At 36.6% G+C, this 22,718-nt stretch overlaps 1 protein-coding gene across 4 annotated transcripts in view; it reads left to right on the plus strand.

The window, feature by feature from the left end:
- Positions 1-22,718, plus strand: part of Rab3-GEF (Rab3 GDP-GTP exchange factor) — a 265,816-nt gene that overhangs the window by 5,207 nt on the left and 237,891 nt on the right. For all 4 annotated transcript variants that reach the window (XM_069826882.1, XM_069826883.1, XM_069826884.1 and 1 more), the window contains exons 2-3: positions 11,510-12,273; positions 15,181-15,343. In XM_069826882.1, the coding sequence (XP_069682983.1) occupies positions 11,976-12,273; positions 15,181-15,343 (461 nt within the window). In that variant the 5' untranslated portion in view covers positions 11,510-11,975. The remainder of the gene's footprint in view (positions 1-11,509; positions 12,274-15,180; positions 15,344-22,718) is intronic.

Here is a 22,718-nt window from a genome sequence, read left to right on the forward strand (position 1 = left end):
GCGCGCATTGAGATGAGATAATTATGGAGATTTGTTGGGATGCTACAGGGGAACCGGAGCTTACGGGCTTGCCCAACACAAGTTATAAATCAGGGGTACGCCGGGGATCGAACCAAGGTCAACAGGATCTTGTAAGTCCAGTGTTCTAGCCACTAGATCACCGTGACGGCGCTTCTGTCAATCTTGGATATTGAAAACCAGAGAAATGATCATCAGATAATAAGAATGTCGGCAGTTATATAAGATACGAAAAGTTTCATAGCGATAGCGATAATGGTTCTTAAAATCCAACTTATGTATTTCATGGTTATTACTTCAAAATGAATTGGTCGCATTTTCTATATAATCAACTTGTAATAATAATAATAATAATAATAATAATAATAATAATAATAATAATAATAATGTTTTATTTTCGCTGGCAGAGTTAAGGCCATAAGGCCTTCTCTTCCACTCAACCAGCCTTAATCAATACAATACATAAATTTAAATTACAAATATTTACACTACACTTAAAAGGTTCTCCAGCAATATTCTTCACTACACATTTATTTAAATTTAGATAAATCTAGGAATGTAGGAATGTAAGAAAAGCCAAGCCAGAACCTATTACTTTAATTTTCCTGAGATGTCCACTGTTTAATTTCTATAAAACTGTCTTAACTTCTTTACTTCTATTTAATGTATTTCGTGAATGTTGGCCTTCGTAACATTAATTTGTGTAGTATGTTACTATTGTGACCATTATTTGCTTAATAGAAAATAAATTAACACACTCTTATTTATGGACATTTTATCTGAAGCCGTCTTTGCTTATGTGTCTGCCATTTCGTTCTGTCGCAGTTAGGCAGGGGGGAGGTACACTATTAGCCTGAAAAAATGTAATGAAATTTTTTTTTATATTTCAGCTACTATAAAGCTAAATGAACAAAACTTTTCATGCTTAATATACATACATTACGGTTTATAAAACAGTATTCAGGATATTAATATAGCTAATACTGTAATTACCTGTAGAAATAATATCAAAGTTGCATAATTTCTTTACAACTGTAAAGCATTTACATTATAAAATACTTACTTACTTACTGGCTTTTAAGGAACCCGGAGGTTCATTGCCGCCCTCACATAAGCCCGCCATCGGTCCCTATCCTGAGCAAGATTAATCCAGTCTCTACCATCATATCCCACCTCCCTCAAATCCATTTTAACATTATCTTCCCACCTACGTCTCGGCCTCCCCAAAGGTCTTTTTCCCTCCGGCCTACCAACTAACACTCTATATGCATTTCTGGATTCGCCTATACGTGCTACATGTCCTGCCCATCTCAAACATCTGGATTTTATGTTCCTAATTATGTCAGTTGAAGAATACAATGCGTGCAGCTCTGCGTTGTGTAACTTTCTCCATTCTCCTGTAACTTCATCCCTCTTAGCCCTAAATATTTTCCTAAGCACCTTATTCTCATACACCCTTAATCTCTGTTCCTCTCTCAAAGTGAGAGTCCAAGTTTCACAACCATACAGAACAACCGGTAATATAACTGTTTTATAAATTCTAACTTTCAGATTTTTTGACAGAAGACTAGATGACAAAAGCTTCTCAACCGAATAATAACACGCATTTCCCATATTTATTCTGCGTTTAATTTCCTCCCGACTGTCGATTTATATTTGTTACTGTTGCTCCAAGGTATTTGAATTTTTCCACCTTTTCGAAAGATAAATCTCCAATTTTTATAGTTCCATTTCGTACAATATTCTGGTCACGAGACATAATCATATACTTAGTCTTTTCGGAATTTACTTCCAACCCTACGCTTTACTTGCTTCAACTAGAATTTCCGCGTTTTCCCTAATCGTTTGTGGATTTACTCCTTGCATATTCACGTCATCCGCATAGACAAGCTGATGTAACCCGTTCAATTCCAAACCCTCTCTGTTATCCTGGACTTTCCTAATGGCATATTCTAGAGCGAAATTAAAAAGTAAAGGTGATAGTGCATCTCCCTGCAGTGAATTGGAAAAGCATCAGATAGAAACTGGCCTATACGGACTATGCTGTAAGTTTCACTAAGACGCATTTTAATTAGTCGAACTAGTTTCTTGGGAATACCAAATTCAATAAGAATATTGTATAAAACTTCTCTCTTAACCGAGTCATACACTTTTTTGAAATCTATGAATAACTGATGCACTGTACCCTTATACTCCCATTTTTTCTCCAATATCTGTCGAATACAAAAAATCTGATCAGTAGTTGATCTATTACGCCTAAAACCACATTGATGATCCCCAATAATTTTATCTACATATGGAGTTAACCTTCTCAAAAGGATATTGGACAAAATTTTGTACGGCGTCAACAAAAGTGATATTCTTCGAAAGTTACTACAGTTAGTCTTGTCCCCCTTCTTAAAAATAGGTACGATTATGGACTCCTTCCATTGTTCTGGTACAATTTCCTTTTCCCAAATTGCAAGTACAAGTTTATAAATTTCGCTAGATAATGCCCTTCCACCATCTTGTATTAATTCTGCTGGAATTTGATCAATACCTGGAGACTTGTACTTTTTCAGATTTTCTATTGGAATTTCGACATCAGAAAGTGTGGGTTCTGGTATGAATGGCTCAGCAGTTTGTATTTGAAAATTATAAACTATACAATTAATTAAATATCTGCATGATTCTTTTACTGGAATGTTTTAAAGACCTACATCAACAATATAGTCTAGGATCTTTTACCTATTCCTTCAAGAAATATGTTTTTTCTTAATTTTCACCTTCAATATTAAACGTTCTAAAATATTGATTAAGAATAAAATACTTATTACATTATTATAGTCCTCCCTCCTGCAGTTTCTTGCTAGGAAGGTTACACGAGTGTTGAGCGGAAAGAGTTCCGAGACACCAGTGTAACCATCCTAGCAGGAACTGCTGGAGGCAGGCCTAAGATACGTAATGTAATTCTACAAATTAAACCAAACCCTTTAACTCTATTAAATATAGAATATAATCTAAATTTAACAGAAGAAATACTGAAATCAGAAGTAAACACTGATATACTGAAACAATTGTCTTTAGAGACAATTAATATTAGGTACCCTCCACAAAACTGGCTTCATTTATACACTGACGGATTCTTGATCTCCAGAGAACAAGGTGCCGGTGCAGGTGTTACGTGCTGTCTCTTCTCACTTTATAGATCTCTTGGATATGGAACAATAAGTTTTGATGGTGAAATCATTGCAATAAGTGAAAGTCTCAGGAATCTTCTATGCCACATCAATAAATTTAGGAATGCAGTTATATTGTCAGACTCCAAAGCAGCTATTCTATCAATAGTCTCTAAACACACACCTTCATCTCAAACAGCAGAAATAACTAACATGCTCTCTCAATTAATATCACTCAATAAAAGAATTGTATTCCAATGGATACCATCCCATTGTGGAATCCTGGGAAACGAGAATGCGGATGCTTTAGCAAAGAAGGGCAGCACTGCTACTTACAGACCTGTTACTAAATCTACGTATTACTCTGTGAAAAGATTTATTAAATCTACATACTTAGACTTCAACAAACAAAATTTGAAAACACAATCTCAAGGGAAAAAATGGAATTCTCTGCATCATAATCCACAGTTAATTCCCGATTTACCACGAAAATCGTCTGTAGCTGCATTTAGATTGGTAACAGGCCATGATTGTTTGGCCAAACACCTGCATAGAATTGGAATATATCAGTCCCCTAACTGCCCATTGTGCAACTCAAACCAAGAAATGGATTCGGAACACCTCAAAATCTGTGCTTCAGTGGCTGGCTATGATAATATCTTTGAAAAATATTGGAGTGCAAGAGGTCAAATGACTTTATTGTCAAATGTCTGGCATTAGACAACAACAACGTAATGTAATTCATGTGGATTTACTCTCTTTGAGCACTAGAATTGTCTGAAGTTTTCGATTTTTAGATATATTCGTAATTCTATTGATGCTAAATCTCTGGCACAGATTTTCTAGGGACATGTTGTTTAGATGTCATTTCATTTGATGTCTGTGCAATAAAAATTCAAGGAGGAAGTCGTAGCGGATTTATAAAATAAATGCTACATTTTAAGTACCTGTACTTATCTGTTATGTAGTGCCTGTAGCATTGAGTGGCATTCCTGGATAATAGACTCTTACTAGGTACTGAATATGAACAAAGAAATCCGTCATCAAGGGAAATCGCTATACACATTATCAGACGGACAAACGAGGAGGGATAAAGAGGAAGGCAGAATAGACAGAGACGGGCAGAACAAGGAAGAGGCATGTCAAAGATCACCTTCCGGTTCTCTGTGGTCTCTGTTTCCATGAAAACCTCTAAATAGACTTTTTGCAGTGTAATGATAAAGGAGCAAAAATCTTAAATTACAAATGCACAATTTTTATTATTGCTGATACTACATCGCACTGCAAACCTTGAATAGCATTGGCTTCTGAAACACGTTTCAACCATTTTGTCCCACCTTTCACTGTGTTTCTTTGTTGTCCGAGTCCCAAGTTTCCCAAATATGTCGGCTCTTCTGCCCTCACGCTTACATCTCTACGTCGAATTAGGAGCTTAAGCTTAACTAGCAAAAAATGTATCTTCAACTCTTCTATTTACACAGAAAATTTTTAATGATACCAGTACGTAATGCTCAAAATAGCAGTTTCTTTTCAATATATGTCTCATGATTATGTCTCGTGACCAAAACATAGCACGATATGGAAATATAGAAGTTGGAAATTTATCCTTTGAAAAGGTGGAAAAATTTAAATATGGTGTCTTGGAGCAGCAGTAACAAATATAATTGAGACTTGGGAGGAAATTAAACGCAGAATAAATATGGGAAATGCCTGTTATTATTCGGTTGAGAAGCTTTTATCATCCAGTCTGCTGTCAAAAAAGCTGAAAGTTAGAATTTATAAAACAGTTACCAGATGATAGATGACATTAAGATATATGGGTCATATGAGGAGACAAAGAGGAAGGCAGAAAATAGGAAAGACTGGAAAATGCTGGATTTGGAGTGAAAGACCTGCCCTTGGACAGAACACTATGAATGAATGAATTACCAGTTGTTCTTATGGTTGTGAAACTTGGACTCTCACTCTGAGAGAGGAACAGAGATTAAGAGTGTTTGAGAATAAGGTGCTTAGGAAAATATTTGGGGATAATAGGGATGAAGTTACAGAATGGAGAAAGTTACACAATGGAGAACTGCACTCATTGTATTCTTCACCTGACATAATTAGGAACATTAAATCCAGACGTTTGAGATGGGGAGGGCATGTAGCATGTATGGGTGAATCCAGAAATGCATATAGAGTGTTAGTTAGGAGGCCGGAGGGAAAAAGGCCTTTGGGGAGACCGAGACGTAGATGAGAGGATAATATTAAAATGGATTTGAGGGAGGTGGGATATGATGGTAGGAACTGGATTAATCTTGCTCAGGATAGGGACCGATGGCGGGCTTATGTGAGGGCAGCAATGAACCTCTGGGTTCTCTAAAAGCCATAAGTAAATATATATACTGGTAATGTACTTCGGTGATTGAACCAAGAGAGTGCATACAAATCTCTCTGACGTAAATGTATTGGATCATTGAACTGAACTGGACGTGGACAAATCCTTAAGCTATTAACCTAACAAAGTGGAACACTGCATACCACCAGCGAGTTTAATCAAGTTTGCTTTGTACCTAATAATAGACTTGCGTTATTTTTATACAGCGGTACCAGTTTCATTTATCTTTGTTGTGTTTCAGCGGAAGTAGACGCTGAGGTAAAAAACAATTAGTTGAAATCCATTTTCGAGTTCTCGTCAACTTATTGTAGGTAATAAAATAAACAGATGCGAATATAAATGATAATGCTGAAGAATGCTTTTGTTGGTATAGGTACCGCCATTTTAATTGTGAATAAGCCTTATTTAAGCTACAGCCAACACAACAGAATAAAAATAGTAACAGACAGATTTAAAAGGTCAATATGATACATGTACAATTATAACAGACAGGATATTTTTAAACAGTAAGTAACCTCTAGGTATATAAATCAATCAATAATCTTTCAACATTCACAAGCATTGTTATCCAGTGGATACCATTTCACATTGTAGTTTTAAGAAGCAAAATGGCAGACACATTAGCAAATGACAGTTACAAATTGAATTAACATATCGTAACTAAAAAAAAAAAGGACTTTAAATTTATTTTGGAATATATTCTACATTTAAACATGCATGCATGTATGTATGTATCTAATGCTTTGAATTGGACAGTAAAGTCATTCTTCTTATTGCCTCCCAATATCTAGAGATGAGGTTCTTAAATGTTGAAAGTGCATCACATATTAATGTCTCTCATCCATTTCTTCTGCCTTTGAACACAAAAAGCAATTTGGCGACGCAAGTACTCCAATTTTATGCAGGTGTTTGCCTAGGAAACAAGTCTGAACATTGCAGGGAAAATCTGCAATCATTTTATGTTCAGTTATCAGTTTATTCCACTGAGCATTTTAATTGTTGCTTTTAATTTGGAATTAATAGGTTTCATTGATTGATCTTTTTTTTTTTTTATTGATTCATACACAAAATTTTGTTGGGTTCCTTGTTTGATTTTTGCTCTTCTTACGCCAACATATCTGCTGTCTCATTAAAATCAGTCAACAATGAACCGGGATCCATTGTAATATCGTCATTGAAGAAACTATACCGTGTAACTGACAAAATGTGAATTTTACAGGAGAAGGAAAAAACTGTAGATGGGAGTCGCATGCTGGCTTACAGAAACTCAAATTTGTATTATAATAAAACAAAGAGGACATATTTTGATTTTTTTTACACAAAATACAAAAATGGTGCTTGCTATGCAAAAAATACCAATGCACCAAAAATATGAAAATCGCCAAAATGTCAGTTATGCGGTATTTTTTCTTCAATGATGATATGATGTTTTTCTTCAGATTTTGAATTTGTCGAATCACGGCATATATTTCTTTGATTTTTACATTTTAGGGTAGCTGGTGCATGCTATAGCTTGAATAGCAATTTTGGAGTTTGATAATATTACAAAATTATTGGATTTGTTTATCCAGTTAAAGATATTCTGTATTGATGTGCATATTGCTTCAATCTCACCATCAAAATTTGTGGTATTAGTTCCAACAAAGACTTTACATGTTCCTCCCGCTCTAGCCACTTCTTCATCATCAAAGAGGAATCCATTGTATAAACATGAGTCCAGTCATTTACTGGGTATTTTGTATTTAGTGTTTCTAGTGTAATGGGTTTTGCTATTTCTGAATTTGTATCTTTTTTACAGAAAGTTTCATTTAGGTCTAAATAATATCGTATTTCAAGGTTTTCTACTGGGCTGTAATTGTTTATTATATATATATATATATATATATATATATATATATATATATATATATATATATATTTTGGGGATGTCTAGCATTTCTTTTAGTTTGTGGGTTTCTTTCAGAATTCCAGCTTGAGTTTTTAGGAACTGTTTGCTGTCTAAATATTTGTTCTATTTATTGTGGCTGGGTAATCTCAGTATTTCTCATATAGTAACAGGGCCTGTGTTTGTAATTCTAGAATTAGTGGTTTGTTGGACAATTCTTAAGGCATCTATTGGAGTACTTTTAGCTGCACCAGTTATTAGTCGGAGAGCTTGGTTCTGTATACGTTCGAGTAGGTTTTTATTTGTTTTGGATGCTTCTGTTAAGATTTCACCACAGTATTTCAAAACTGGCTTGATATACAAATTGTATGTTGTATTTAAACAAGAAATGGACATAACAGTTAATAGGTCTAATTATATAAATTGTACAAGGATCAGCACTGACTAAATACCATACTTTTAATCAGAAAGAGAGAAGTTCAGACTATTTTATTAAGATTCAAAAGTAGACGTCTGCCTTGCACCAAATGTAGAACAGAAGAGATTTCACCAGAACGCATCCTATCCTGTAGGGCAATGCACTCAGTAATATGTAGGCCCTACCATCAAAGATAATCATAAAAAAGTATGAATTTGGTCTAAAGATCTCTGTGTTGAGAAGAAGGAGAAGGAGAAGAAGATTATTGTAGAAGTAATTTATACACAAGTCATTGGCCTTCAAGTAGTTACTAGACACCTTCATAGGTTGGACACAGCACATTTGCCTACTGTTCCGGAGTTGCGCTTATGTGTGGGTTCGATTTCTATTTGGGCTGATTACGTGGTTTCGTTATTTCCGAGGCTTTACTAATTATTGTAAGGCGAATGTCAGGTAATTAATGGGGAATCTTCGGTTTCATCTCGTCAAATACTATCTCAAATTATTTCATTGGTGCTAAATAACTTAGTAGTTGCTACAGCGTTGTTAAATAATCGAGTAAAAAAAAAGATTATTATTATATATTATATTATTATGATGTACCGAAGTACATGTGATATTTCCATGCAGATGTTCTGCGTCGTCATATGATGAAAGATGAGTGGAACAGAGAAAAATTCTCTCCGGCACCAGGATTTGAACCTGGGTTTTCAGCTCTACGTGCTGACGCTTTAACCACCAAGCCACACCGGTTTCCCATCCCGATGTCGGATCAAATCCTCTCAGTTTAAGTTCCACCTCTTGGGTTCCCTCTAGTGGTCTACCCTCATGCACTGCGTCATAGATGTATGACAGTACCACAATGTCCACACATGTGCAGAGGTGCACTCGTTATGAGTGACTAAGTGGCCGGGATCCGACAGAATAAGTGGTGTCTTAAATCACTAAGTGATTATTTTTCGCATAAAGCGTCAGCATGTAGAGCTGATAACCCGGGTTGAAATCCCGGTGCCAGAGAGAATTTTTCTCTGTTTCACTCATCTTTCATCATAAAAAAAAAGTAGTTAGTTTGGTTCACAGGTTCATACTCAATTTAAATCGATAAACATTTTTTGCTGTGGTTTGCTTCCAACAGAAAGTAAAATAGAGGATTCTATGTCGTACATTTATACACTAACATTGTCTTTGAGAAATAGAATTGTAGCCTAGGCAACAATTACCGGCCATTTATTGTCCACGTTAAAATTCAACTCTACTAGTTATCAACCTGGCCTATCATCATATCATGAATTACAATAAATTCCGCCTTTCAGACTCCCCATTTCAGAAATAGAATTCTCTTTACTACCAGATTAGCAAAGCCAGAAAAGTCTTGATTTATCCTGAGCACATGTCATTTGAAGGGTACACGGGAATAACGATCAAGGTCCATTTTAGAAAGTTTCGAGAAAAACGAATTTTAAAGTTTAAGCACTTAATACTTTGTTATGTGTGCATTTAATAGAAATTGACGTAGTGGAACGTCAAGAACGATGATTTCTTATTACTAGCTAGACCACATGATAGTACTTCCTTTCCACTATAAGATGGCATTATTAACTCAATTTCGATTTTTGATGGACCTTGATCGTTTTTCCTGTGTACTCTTCATATGAATTGAGTAGCAGTTATTGGGTTGCAGTGCAGTAATTTGAGGACAGAAAGTAATGAGGGAAATGCCTTGTACACAAATTCACAAGGTTTACTGTGGACGACTTATCTACATGACAAGGCCATGCTTCAAAATAAAACACTTCCTTAAGATATTTCATGCATAGAAATATGGGTTTGTGAATGTGAACTGTAATACAAGATAGTGAAAGAAATAGAGGAGTTCTTTATGGCAGGGATGGACAAAAATTACGTGTATTAAGTTATTCTACAAATTAACTTGAAGTGAACCATTGAAAAGACAGAGCATTTATGTAATTATGAAATTTCACATGTTGATATAAGTTAAGTACGTGCAAGACATTGGTCCATTCTATGCAATTAATACTGAGGAGAGGGTAGAGTGTTCGTAGAGTGATGCTAACCAATAATCTTTTCTCTAGTACCGACAGGGCCAGTTCTAGCAGGTATGCAGTGCGTGTGCACATGCAGGTGGCCAATAGATTACCATTGAAATATAATTTAATGGTACCGCTATTTTAATATAGTGATCAGTGATGAAATAGAAAAATAGCTACTCCCTCATCTCCTGGCTTTATTGCCTCATGAATAATGCCTTATTGGTGTCACCTGTCAAAACTGTCTTCAGACAGTTGACTAAACAACAACAGATATGAAGGATGGGTGGAGTGGAGAAAAACTCTCTCTGGCACCGGGACCTGAACCCATGTTTTCAGCTCTACATGCTGACGCTTAATCCACTAAATCACAATGAAAATTAAACATAACGTAAGCGTTAACTTAAAAATGTAAACGTTACGGTAAAATCAAGAACATTCACAATGGGAACATAAACATAACCACAAAGGTAGGCTACTTGGTAACCATGGAAACATAACAACAACGCCATTTCCTCATATTCTGTCGTATACTTCAGCGCTCCACAATTGTGTACTGTTTGCAAATCACGTAAGCATAAGCATTAAAGTTTGGAGTTTGCAAACTTTCATGTTAACGTCTAATGGCAATGTTAATGTTAGTGTTTATGTGAATCATTGTGAATGATCCCATTTTGGTAATCAGGGCACAAACTTCTGTGTTTATGTTACGGTTATGTTTAATTTTTATTGTGAATGGGCTTTCCCGGATTCCAGTTCCAAAGCCGGATTGAATCCTCTCAGTTTAAGTCCTATGTCTCAGCTTCCCTTTAGTGGCCAACCCTCATACACTGTGTCACAGATGTGTGACAGTGGCACAATGTCCACCACACTATGTGCAGAGGTGCACTCGTTACGAGTGGCTGAGCGGTCAGGATTCAACGGAATGAGTGTTGTATTATAGTCGTGTCGCTGTTATTTCCGGTGTGACTCCTCCCCTTTGCTTACGTCTTAGGAAGTGAAGGGTCTATAAAGTCTAGGTAGGTAGTATCGTTCGCCATTTTTGTTCTTTCGTTGCCGAGCTACCAGATGAATCTATTTGCTTCACCGTTAAACATTATCATGTCGTAGCTACTATGATAATAAATCAAACACACTGTAATTGAGCAAATAATTGAATGGCAAATAACGTCCTCGTGTGATTTCTGCGAACGCCAACGAAAGAGCCAAAATGGCGGGCGATTATATTAAATATTTATCGAGCCTTAGGAAATTCATTACATCATCAATAGCGAATGACAAGACGCACACGTTTAAATGTAGCCGACCTGCAACGTGATTGGCTGCCGGAAATAAGAGTGACGGGACTATAAATCACTAAGTGATTATTTACGCATATCATATTATTGTGATGTACTGAAGTATGTATGATATTTCCGTGCAGGTATTCTGGAGCGGAGAAAAACACTCCGGCACCGGGACCCGAACCCAGGTTTTCAGCTCTATGTGCTAACGCTTTATCCGATGCCGGAACTGTAATTTTAACATTGACGCAGATTAGAAAATATGACTTAAGATGTATGTAATGTACACTAATTGTGAAGTTTTATTTCTTTGTTGCAGAGTGAGTTCCTGTGAGACCCAACACGTACATGCCATGACTCTTCAGAAACTCACCTCTACTGCATCACTACCAGGAAGTGACATCAGACTGTGCCACAATTCTCGACACATGATAATTGTACGGTGACCCTACGTACTCACTCTGTTCGGGGACAATTAATGGGATGACTAAAGAGAACTGTTTTGTACAGCCGCAATAAATAATTTATACACCTGCAAATGTGAATATTGTAATATAGCAAAGTCATGTTTCTACTTCACGGAAATTATGGTTATAATTCCTTAGAAATGATAAAGTGGTTGTTTGCTTTTTCGCTATGTGCGACATAGTACCGCTCATGTCAGTGTTGATGTATACATGTAAATTGCCTTTTATTTTTTCCAAATTGTGCATATACTGAGCTACATCAGATCATGGGCTAGAGGACGTTCAGGCTCTACCTGTGAGGTAAAATAACTGTGAAAAATGTGTGACATTCAGAAGAAATTTTTATGTCCTCGTCTTGTGGACTACCTTGCAATCGTGGGAGCTAGACCGCAGGGGTCTTCGGGTGCCCGCGGTGGGTCGACGGCCGGCTCGTCCCCACCTGTGCAGGCACCCGAACTCTTGCGGAGGTATCCCACGGAGGACCACAAGGACTTCCCATTACCTCTGGACATGGTTTACTTCTGCCAACCCGAAGGATGTGTTTCTGTCGGACCAAGGCGTACTGCACTTCGGGAAGCCACATCATTTGTGTTCACACTCACCGAAAAAGACTCAGGTATGTGCTTTGATATTTCACTTCCTCGTGTGAAAAAATGCTCTGACAAAGAAGGGGTCCCAAGTGTTGTCGCAAGATTGTGATTTCTATGTAATGTATTGGATGAACTGTATCAAACTATACACACTACGAGGTTTATAGATGCTGTGTGATGAGTGGAATGAGTTGTGAATGTTTGTACAGAGAAAGTAGCTAGATGTGTACTTAAATTCCTATAGCATTACTTTTGAGTAAATTTATACAGGGAAGATTCGCTTGAAGTGACGCTCAGAGGGTTTGGTTGTGCAGACATTGAGTTAAACAAATCGAAATGTCAAATAAAATTGTTGGAATTTTAGAATGGCAAATCATGCATAGTGAAAAAATGCATTTATATTAGGGTACATACAGAGTGTCCCAAATTGATGTATACACATTTTGAAACACTATTTCTCAGCTATGAGATGAGACAGAAATACGATTTTTGCGGTTTTGTATTCCTTAAGTCCGTACATATTCAAAATGGCTCCCTTCCGCCACAGTACACTCCCAACAACGACGTACAACAGAGCGACATACCAACTGGATTGTTGCTAATGGAATATCATTACAGACATGTTCAATCTGAACTCTCAGTTCCTCCAGTGTTTGTGGTTTTGTGGCGTACACTGTGTCCTTTAGAGCTCCCCACAGGTGGAAGTCTGGAGGGGTTAAATCTGGAGATAGAGGTGGGAACTCCGCAGCACTTCCACTTCGTCTTATCCATCTCTGATTGAGTGTGCGATCGAGAAAATTCCTCACATTGACATGAAAGTGAGCTGGAGCCCCGTCTTGTTGAAAGTAAAACCCATTTTCATTCTCAAAGAGGTCATTAAGACGTGGAATCGTGGTTACCAACATTTGCAAGTATTTCTCACCCGTGACAGTGCCTTCGAAGAAGTACGGCCCAATTATTCCTCTGGAAGACAGACCACACCATACTGTTACTCCTGGAAGATTGACGGCCTTTTCTTGAAAGATGCGTGGGTTTTCGTTAGCCCAGTACACACAATTGTGCCGGTTAATTGTGCCATTAAGTTTAAATGTTGCTTCATCTGACCAAACAATTAAGTCTTGAAAATCTTCCCTTTCATCACACATGTTTAAGAACCACTCACAAAATTCCAATCGCCTATCTGGGTCATCCTCATTTAGTGTGTGGACAAGTCTCGGAATGTAAGGCTTCCATTTTTAAGCTCGCAAAATTCGATGAACACTGGATTTGCTGATACCAATCTCAGAGAACATTGCCTCAGTGACTTCTTTGGGGATTGTGCAAAAGCCTGCATGACTGCATCAACACTCTCGTTATCGGTGGAACTTCCCTTTCAACACATCTTGCACCGTTCCGTCGACTTCAAACTTGTCTTGGATTCTTGTGATAGTTAACCTTGTTGGTGGTTGTGTTCCAAATTCAACATTCCAACGTCGTTGAACCTCAACAACATTCTCCACTTCCCAATAACATTTCAGTATCCACTTATGTTCAATGGACGATAATTGCACCGCCATGTTTGTTTATAAACAGATGAACACGTTTCCATGCTTTCCACTGCCTTCTGAATCACAAACTGCAAAAATCGTATTTCTGTTTCATTTCTTTGCTGTGAAATAGTATTTCAAAGAGTGTATACATCAATTTGGGACACTCTGTATTTTAAATGAAATAATAAGGTAGAGAAAACAGAAGAAGCATTTTAAATTATTTCTGCAATTAGGACAGCATCCCAGAGCCTTCCACCAGCAGTAGTCTATGGCCACAATAGGAAGTACATACCAGTATGGAAATTGCGTCAATTTATGTAGCATTAGTTATGATTTGTACATACAAGGAAGAGGCACTGCGGGGGAAAGTGATTATTTCAGCAGTAATGGTGATTACGTTTGTACAGAAAGAGTCACTATAGGATAGATATGCTTGAATTTATATAGTGTTAGTTATGATTATGTTTATGCAGGGAAGAGTTGCTATGGGATAGATAATGCTTCAATTTCTATAGTGTTAGTTATGATCAGAGAGCGGAATTTTAGGCCCTAAAAAGTGGCATTTTAGGCGCCTAAATAGGCGCTTAAACTCCTTTATATAGGCTCTATAAAATAAAAATAGGTTTTTTTTTTTTTTTGTTAAATAATGTCACTAATATAAGAGTGTTTTTCATTCACCAATCACATTTCCATAGTTTGCTTCACAGCAGATGATCAGCACTATTGTGGCTATTGTGTCGCTCACTGCTGTACTTACAAATGGAAGGGGTTGTTATCTGTCTGGAATGTAAGAGAATGCTTATTGGGTACAACCAGCGAGTTTGTGTTAAATTGCTAACAGACAGAGAAACATACAACAATAATAATAACAATAATAATAATAATAATAATAATAATAATGACAACAATAATAATTTGTCCCGCAGGAGTTCTTTTACATGCCAGTAAGTCTACTGACATGAGCCTGTCGCATTTAAGCACACCTAAATACCATTGACCTGGGCCGGGATCGAAGGCCAGCTATACCGACTACGCTACCCAGGCCAACTGAAAGTTGGAATTTTAGAATTGAAGGATTGTAAGAATGAGAAGGGGTGGCCCGGAGGTACTTCTCTATTGTGTTGTTCACTGCTAGGAAGGAATTGTTATCTGTCTTGGAATGTAAACGGTACAGGATGTTAAGAAAACTGTAAACAGTTACGAAAAAATGCAAAAATAAAAAAAAAAACTTAAAAATAGGCACTAACATCGAAATAGGCATTTTAGGCACTATAAAACTCCTTTATTTATACCTGTATTAGCATGAAAAATGTAAATATTAATTCTCAAGCCTGTATGTATCAAGGAAAAAAAAATAGGTTTTTGCCTAAATTCCGCTCTCTGGTTATGATTATGTTTGTACAGGGAAGAGTCGCTATGGGATATGCGTCAATTTCTACCGCCCAATGGAACGGGCCCCCCCTGGAGGGGGTCTGGGAGGTTCTCGTAGGGATCGGCACTCCTCCACTTTCAGAAGAGAATCTTGGAGGAAAAGCATGGAGAAGAGCTCTGATTCGGCATTTTCCAGGTGAGCAACCCGTTCTTTTCATGGGCCCTTATGGGTCTGTTTAGGGGTGTCCAGCCTCAGTTGATAGCAATGAAGCAATGTGACATATTCGAGATGAATTAGAGATGGTTTCGATAATTTGTAGATTTAACTTCAATTATTCACTTATGTCTGGCGACTGAAAACATTGAAACAAATGATTAAATTGAATACGCAATAACAGAGGCAAAGAACTGTTTTCTTTTTCACTTCTTTTTCCTCCCTTTTCATTTGACCTTGTTTCTCGTTTTTCTTCCCTTTCTCTTTTCCTCTCATCTTTCAATCTTTGCTTCCTTTTTCCTCTTTTCTCTTCTCTAGTTCTATCTTTTTCCCCTTTTTTTGCTTTCTCATTATACGAAGTATAAAGAGGAAGAATTGTGATGTTAAGAAAACTGATTTAAAACTTTTCACGAAAAATACCGTTTTCACCATCCTGATACAGATTTTTTTTATGACAACTATATATTTTTTTGACTTTGTGAAGCAATTTCTTTTAAATACATGGGTTGGATAAAAAGTAATGGCAACAGTTCGATATTTCTGACATGGCTTTATTACAGGAGTACAATATTTACGTATCTTAAATATAGTCGCCCCCCTTATTTATTACCTTTTGCCAAATGTTTGGAAGGCATCGTACACCATCAGCACGTCCATCTATGTTGATGTTCCGTATTGACCGCCCTAAAGCACGGATAAGTTCATCTCTGGTATTGTACCGGGTCCCTCGCAGTGGTTCTTTCACTCTGGTGAAAAGATCGTAATCGCATGGACTCATATCGGGTGAGTACGGTGGATGTTCCAGAATCTCCCATTGCCAGCGGCGCAAGAGGTCCTTGACAGCAGCAGCGGTGTGACTCCTTGCATTATCATGAAGAATGATGGGGTTCTGTACCCCCAAGTGTCGTCGTTTTCTCCTGAGGACTGGACGAAGGTGGTGCTGCAGGAACCTGCAGTAGTAGTCCGCGTTTTCCGTCTGCCTTGGAGGTACAGCGTGGTGCAGTATTACCCCATCCATGTCATACGCCACAATGAACATCACCTTCACAGCACTTTGTGTAGGGCGCACTTTCTTCGGACGAGGAGAACCTGGATGCTTCCATTCATTTGACTGGCGTTTCAAATTTGGTTCGTATGAGCGAGCCCAGGTTTCGTCCATAGTGACAATTCGTCCAAGAAAGTCGTCACCTTCCCTTTGGTACCAGTCCAACAAGGCCTTCCCGAAATGCTTTAACCCATCGTGCCATTCTGCGATATGGCAACGCTGCATCGCCACATGCTTCACGCAGTCCCTGAAAACATTCTTGTGCACTATGACCTCGTGCCATTTCAATTTTTATCCAGGAACGTTGCTCTAGTTTTGTAAACATGGTCTTAGGGTGCTCGCACTATCCCATGAAAGTGAACGTTCTACACACTGCAGTAGATTGACAGAGTACTGTCGCCACTGGCTGCACTAACTCAGCTAACAGTCCACATGGCTGGCAGCTCTCGAACGCACCATCGTCATGTGACAGCAGTGTTGCCATTACTTTTTTTACTATGTACTTTAATGGATTTTGTTCATATTTAGTATCTATAAGTTAATTCAGGCGGAAATTATGCATGTGAAATATAATACTGTAGGCCCTAATTTTTATTCGAAAATTAGGGTATCTTTATTAAAGAAAAAAACAAAGTAGCGATGTACTTGAAATCACCTGTATCAATTTTTTCGAAATATTTTAGGGAGAGCCGTAATTTACAAATTGAAGTACCAACCTTCATGAACAGTTTGCTTTTCTAATTCTATTGGTTACCTGACAAGTAAGTAAAGTAATGAATATTATAAACGACTAATAATCTTTATATTTCTGTTCATTTTAAATTTCGATTTTCGTAAATAGCGAAGTAATATTACAAATGATAATTATTTGTTGAAATTATTAATACCCATTGGAACAGCTTAGTTTTTTTCTTACTTTTTTGAATTATACAAAAACATCACATCTGTGTGTAATCTAGAAAATGCAAAGTTTATATTCTTGTTTGGATGTACTGTCTTGTGAACGATTTTATTTATTATATTGTCTTTTGAATAATAGTTCAGGAAAATATTGTAAACAGGAACATCATTAGCAACATTTTCAATTAATTAAATTGTTTCACAACACTTAAAAATATATTGGAGAAGTTAGTGTTATATTCACAATATCGATCTTTCTTTGACTCGCTTCTTTCTGTATTCTTTTTCTTCTTTCATTCGTTTTTCCTCTCTGTGCCTCTGCATCCAGTCTTTCTTTTCTTCTCTGTTCCTTTTCTCTTCTCTTTCTGTGCTTATTTTCCCTGTCCTCCATAATAATTTATTTTATTTTATTTTCTTTATTGTTTCCTTCAATTTTATTTTCTTTCTTTTCATTTAATTTCATTTCTTTTCCTCCATTTTCTCTTCTTTCTTTTTTTATTTCATGTCCTTTATTTATTTTATCTATTTCGTTTATTTCTCTCTATATTTTTTTTCATTCCTTTACTTCTCCCTTTCCTTCAGTTTTGTACTGTTAATCGGAAATGCATGCAACAGTACATGTTTAATTTTTTACAGAAACATCATAAAAATTGCACTCTCCTCTTTCCATACCCTATTTAATTTTGCTACTATAAAAACATTTGTGTCTTTTGGAACTTGATTCTGTCATGGCTTCACATTTAACTGAAAATCACAACCGACTACTTATTTAAATTTTTAATTGTGATTGTACGAAATCATTTCATTGACACTAAAATACTTGAAATCATGTTGTTTGATGATATAATTGTAACATAATGAGAGAGAAAAGGATTATTGAGGTTAAAAGCTAAAGTCAATTGTGATTTTTAATAACTTGTTCCGTTTCATATGTATATTTATGCTCGACCATGCCGAAATGTACTAATTATACATCTGGTAGCAGTCCTTTAATGCATGTCATTAAAGTACACCTACTCATTAAAGTACAGGTCTTCAGCCAATGATAACTCAGCTTACATGTGTTCAGCCAATGACAAGTCAGCTTTGTACCGTTATAAAACCGCAAATATCGATTATTCTCGGATATGCAATCGAAAGAGAATTAGCGAAAAGTCACGGAGGCTGGAAATCCAATACTGTCACAGAAGGTTATGTTCTGTTACTATAATAATTAGCGTTAATTGTAAATAATATTCAAATAAATTCAATTTGTCATCTCGTTTTTCAATGTCGAATTCAATAATCAAGGTTATAATATTATAATATTATCAAGTTTAACGGGACTACGTCAAGGTCAATGACATTATTGTTCCTCGGAAAAAATCAATACTTTCGCGTCTGAGCACATCTCACAATTCACGACCTAGAACAAGGTCACTTCCGATCTTGTCAGATACCTACAAATAAAATGTATACATCTGAATACCGGTAATTTCAAGTTAGAAATATGGTCGAGCATAAAAAGTCGTATGAAACTCGCCTATAATGGTAATTAAGAAGCTCGTATGAAAATTATGAAACTCGCTTGCGCTCGTTTCATAAATATCCATACTCGATTCTTAATTACTATCATTATAGGCTCGTTGCATAATGTACTATTAAAGTCTGTGCATGACAGCATGATATCTGGTGCTTTTATGTTACCTTACATCTCTGTTTAAACCCTGTTGTCTTTAATACAATAGAGGTGGGACACGAAAATTTACTGAACTGTTAAATTTTCATTTAAGAACACCTATTTCCATAATGCATGGTGATGTCTGTTGTCTTTGGAAATTACAGAACTATACAAACTCAGTTGATGTTTAAGGTGCAATGTTAATCAAATGACTAAAGTGAGTTTTCATGCCCTAAATCTAGGTTCAAGTCTTGGTGCGTGATTACTATGAATCTGAAAATCATAAAATTTTATTAAATTACATCTACCAATCAAAAATACGAAAGATAATAAAATTTAATGTCAGACTTTAATAGGATTTATAACTGGTTTCTCACGTACAATGTAACTCGAGGTTTTTGGCATTGCTCGGAACACATTAGCTTGGCAGGAAGGGAACACTCACCGATTGCGCAGCTGGTGGCCTCCCTCGTTTCTCGTAACATGGTTAGTCTTGCAGGCGCCTTAGCTGTAAACAGTGCGTATTACTCAGCCTCATTCAGTTTCGTTTGCTGTGTGATTGAGTACGTATTTGTTCATGCTTATTGTCTGTGGTTTCGTTCACTATGTTATACATTAGGGAGCAACAAGTGTTTATTATGTTAAACTATGAAAGAACAGAGTCGTATGTGAAATGTCAGCTTATTTTTATGCAGAAATTTCCTGGTGTACACAAGGCCGCCAACAGAATTTATGGGCCCCTGTGCAATACTGTACTCGGACCCCCCATTGAAAAAAGTAACAATTACAAGTTACCAGTTATTCTAACCATAATAATTATTTGCAAAATAAATAAGAGATAATCCCATACACAGATACGAACTTAAAAATATACACTTTTATTACATGTTGTTGTTGTTGTTGTTATCTAATGCCGGGCTTTGGCAACGAAGCCATTAGCGTTCTTGCTCTCCAATATTTCTCTGTGGTGGATCCATCAGGTAGAACTTCACAGGTTATAAGATGATCTTCAGTCATTTTTCTTCTTTGTTGCATAGAGGGCAATTTGGATTTGTGTAAATTCCTATTTCATTCAAGTGTTTGGCCAAATAATCGTGTTCTGTAAGCAGTCTGAATTTTGCTACTGCAGATTTACGTGGGACTTCTGGAATAATTTCTGGTTTTTTTATTAAAATGCTCCATTTTTTATCTTTGGCTTTGGTACATAGTGCTTGGTTTTGCTTGATTTTATATTTATTTTTAATTAGTCTTTTGATGGATGTAAAAGGTAGGCTTGTATTTGTATTCTGAATTAAATTGGATCCTTTTTCGGCAAGAAAGTCAGCAGTTTCATTTCCAGCAATTCCGCAATGTGCAGGTATCCATTGCAATTGAATTCTTTTCTGTAGTTTTTGAAGTTGTTGGATCATTTTGTGACATTCTTTAATTTGGGTTGACATCATTTTATATGAATTTATTGCATATAATGCTGCTTTAGAATCAGAGAGGATGACAGCATTTTGAAATTTATCTATTCTGTATAGTAGGTGTTGGAGTGAGATATGAATAGCCATTATTTCCGCATCAAAATTTGTTGTATGATGTCCTGCTGGTTGATAAAATGAGAATAACTCACACGTAATTTTATTACGTTGAAAACTTATAGTAACACTTCACATTAGCACAATATATTATATTCATAAAACATTATTCCAAAACGCCTGTAATTTCTAACTTGCAGTCCAACATCAACAAACAACTCTCCTTGACTTCATTGATTCAAAATCATCAATTACGTTATCAAAATTTAAAGACCCAGCAAGATCGCTCTCCAGACTAAGGAGCCAAGGTTACTCAGTCGTTCTTGACACATTGTTACTCTGAATACATTTTTTATTTCCTTGATTTTGCTGGAGAATATTTCAGCATCAGCAACTGTCACAGGAATTGTATAGAATATTCTAATGGTTATGCAAATATTTGGAAATAAAGTATCCAATTTTAATTCCCTCAGACTATTTATATTTAGGAGATTCATAGGTTTCAGTGGGGTTGGCCCTACATTAGAGGCATGAATTGATTTTTAAATATTTGGCTCATCACTGATCTCTTAATTAATAAGTACTTGATTAACTAGTGGACTTACTCGTGTTAATTATGTAAGTTTGTGCAGCTTACAGCTGTTTCGGTGCTTCATCACACCATCCTCAGAGCCTATTAGGTCTCGGCGTCATCTCGAACCATATTGTTGTACGACCACACAGGTGTATACAAACTCACATGTAATAGTTGTGACAAGTTCTACATAGGACAGACAGGCAGATCATTCCAAACACGCTACAAAGAACACATTAAAGTAATAACCGGAGGACACAATACATCTACATACGCCGATCACATAACCAATGTTAACCATACATACAATAACATAAATGCGGACATGGAAATCCTACACATACAACCCAAGAACCAAAAACTCAACACACTAGAACAATACGAAATATACAGACTAAAACACACCCCAATCAAATTCTCAACACACAGATCAATTTCAGTACACACACACTATTTGACTCCACTTTTCAACACCTTTCAACAATCAAACACACCCACATAACAGGCAGAGAAGTTCGAGATGACGCCGAGATCTAGTAGGCTTTGAGGATGGTGTGATGAAGCACTGAAACAGCTGTAAGCCGCACAAACTTACATAAATAACACGAGTAAGTCCACTAGTTAATCAATTACTTATATTCAAGTGTTAAAAGTAGTGTACGCAAGATTCAAAATGGTCTTTATTAATATCTTCATAATATTTTTCATGCAGTGTAGGACCCATATTAATATCTTCCAATTTTTGTCTCTCCCCTTGTGCTTCTCAGCTCCCGACTTATGCCTGTACTTGTTCATTGTGCAGTTAAACTATAACCAGTATCACTAATGAACAGAATTTACTAGACAAACGACAATGAAAAGACGAAAGTTTCGACACGAAACATACAATGTACTGAAAAGGAAACGTATTCTGCGACTTCGGTTTGAGAGAGTCCACTAGCATATTGTAGTGGGCCAGCGGGGTTTTGGTAGTTAAAAAGGACAAGCCAATAAATAATTGAACGTGTTCAGTACAAGCGACGGATACATAGTTCAGGCAAATGCCAGGGCCCTCAATTGTCGTGTCGGTGAACGTTAATGTGGGAAACCGATATTCTATTATATAAAAGTCAAATATTTACATATAAAGTGTTAATTTGTACTGTATTAATTCTACTATTGTTGAGCTAATATGTCAAATTTATATAACAAATATTCTTACAGAATTTTATAGTACCGGTATGTATCTGCGAATAATTATTCGTGATAATAAAAAGTAATCAGACTCACTTAATCTGACGGGCCCTTATTGCTCACGGGCCTATATGCACTTGCCCCCTTTGCCCCCCCTTCTCGGCGGTCCTGTGTACATGTCATGTTCTCAATAAATCGACGATATACAGATTACTAGAAAAATTTAAAGAGTCTGGATCCTGTTAAACATAAAGAAAACTAGAAAACCAAGCGTTCTAACTGAGGAAAAATTAGATAAGATAGAAGCGGCCTTAGAAAGAGATGCGAGAAAATCGTTCCCTCGTTTAGCATTTCACTGATTGTGATTTCAACAAATTCGGCAGCTGAAATTCGTCAAGTGTTTAATAACGTGTTAAAAAGGTGCCAGATTTCTCTAGCAGCAGAGGAACGTCATTTTGAGCACCTTCTGTAAATAAAGGTAAGCT

Source organism: Periplaneta americana, chromosome 5 (assembly GCF_040183065.1).
Source record: "Periplaneta americana isolate PAMFEO1 chromosome 5, P.americana_PAMFEO1_priV1, whole genome shotgun sequence".
Lineage (NCBI taxonomy): Eukaryota > Metazoa > Arthropoda > Insecta > Blattodea > Blattidae > Periplaneta > Periplaneta americana.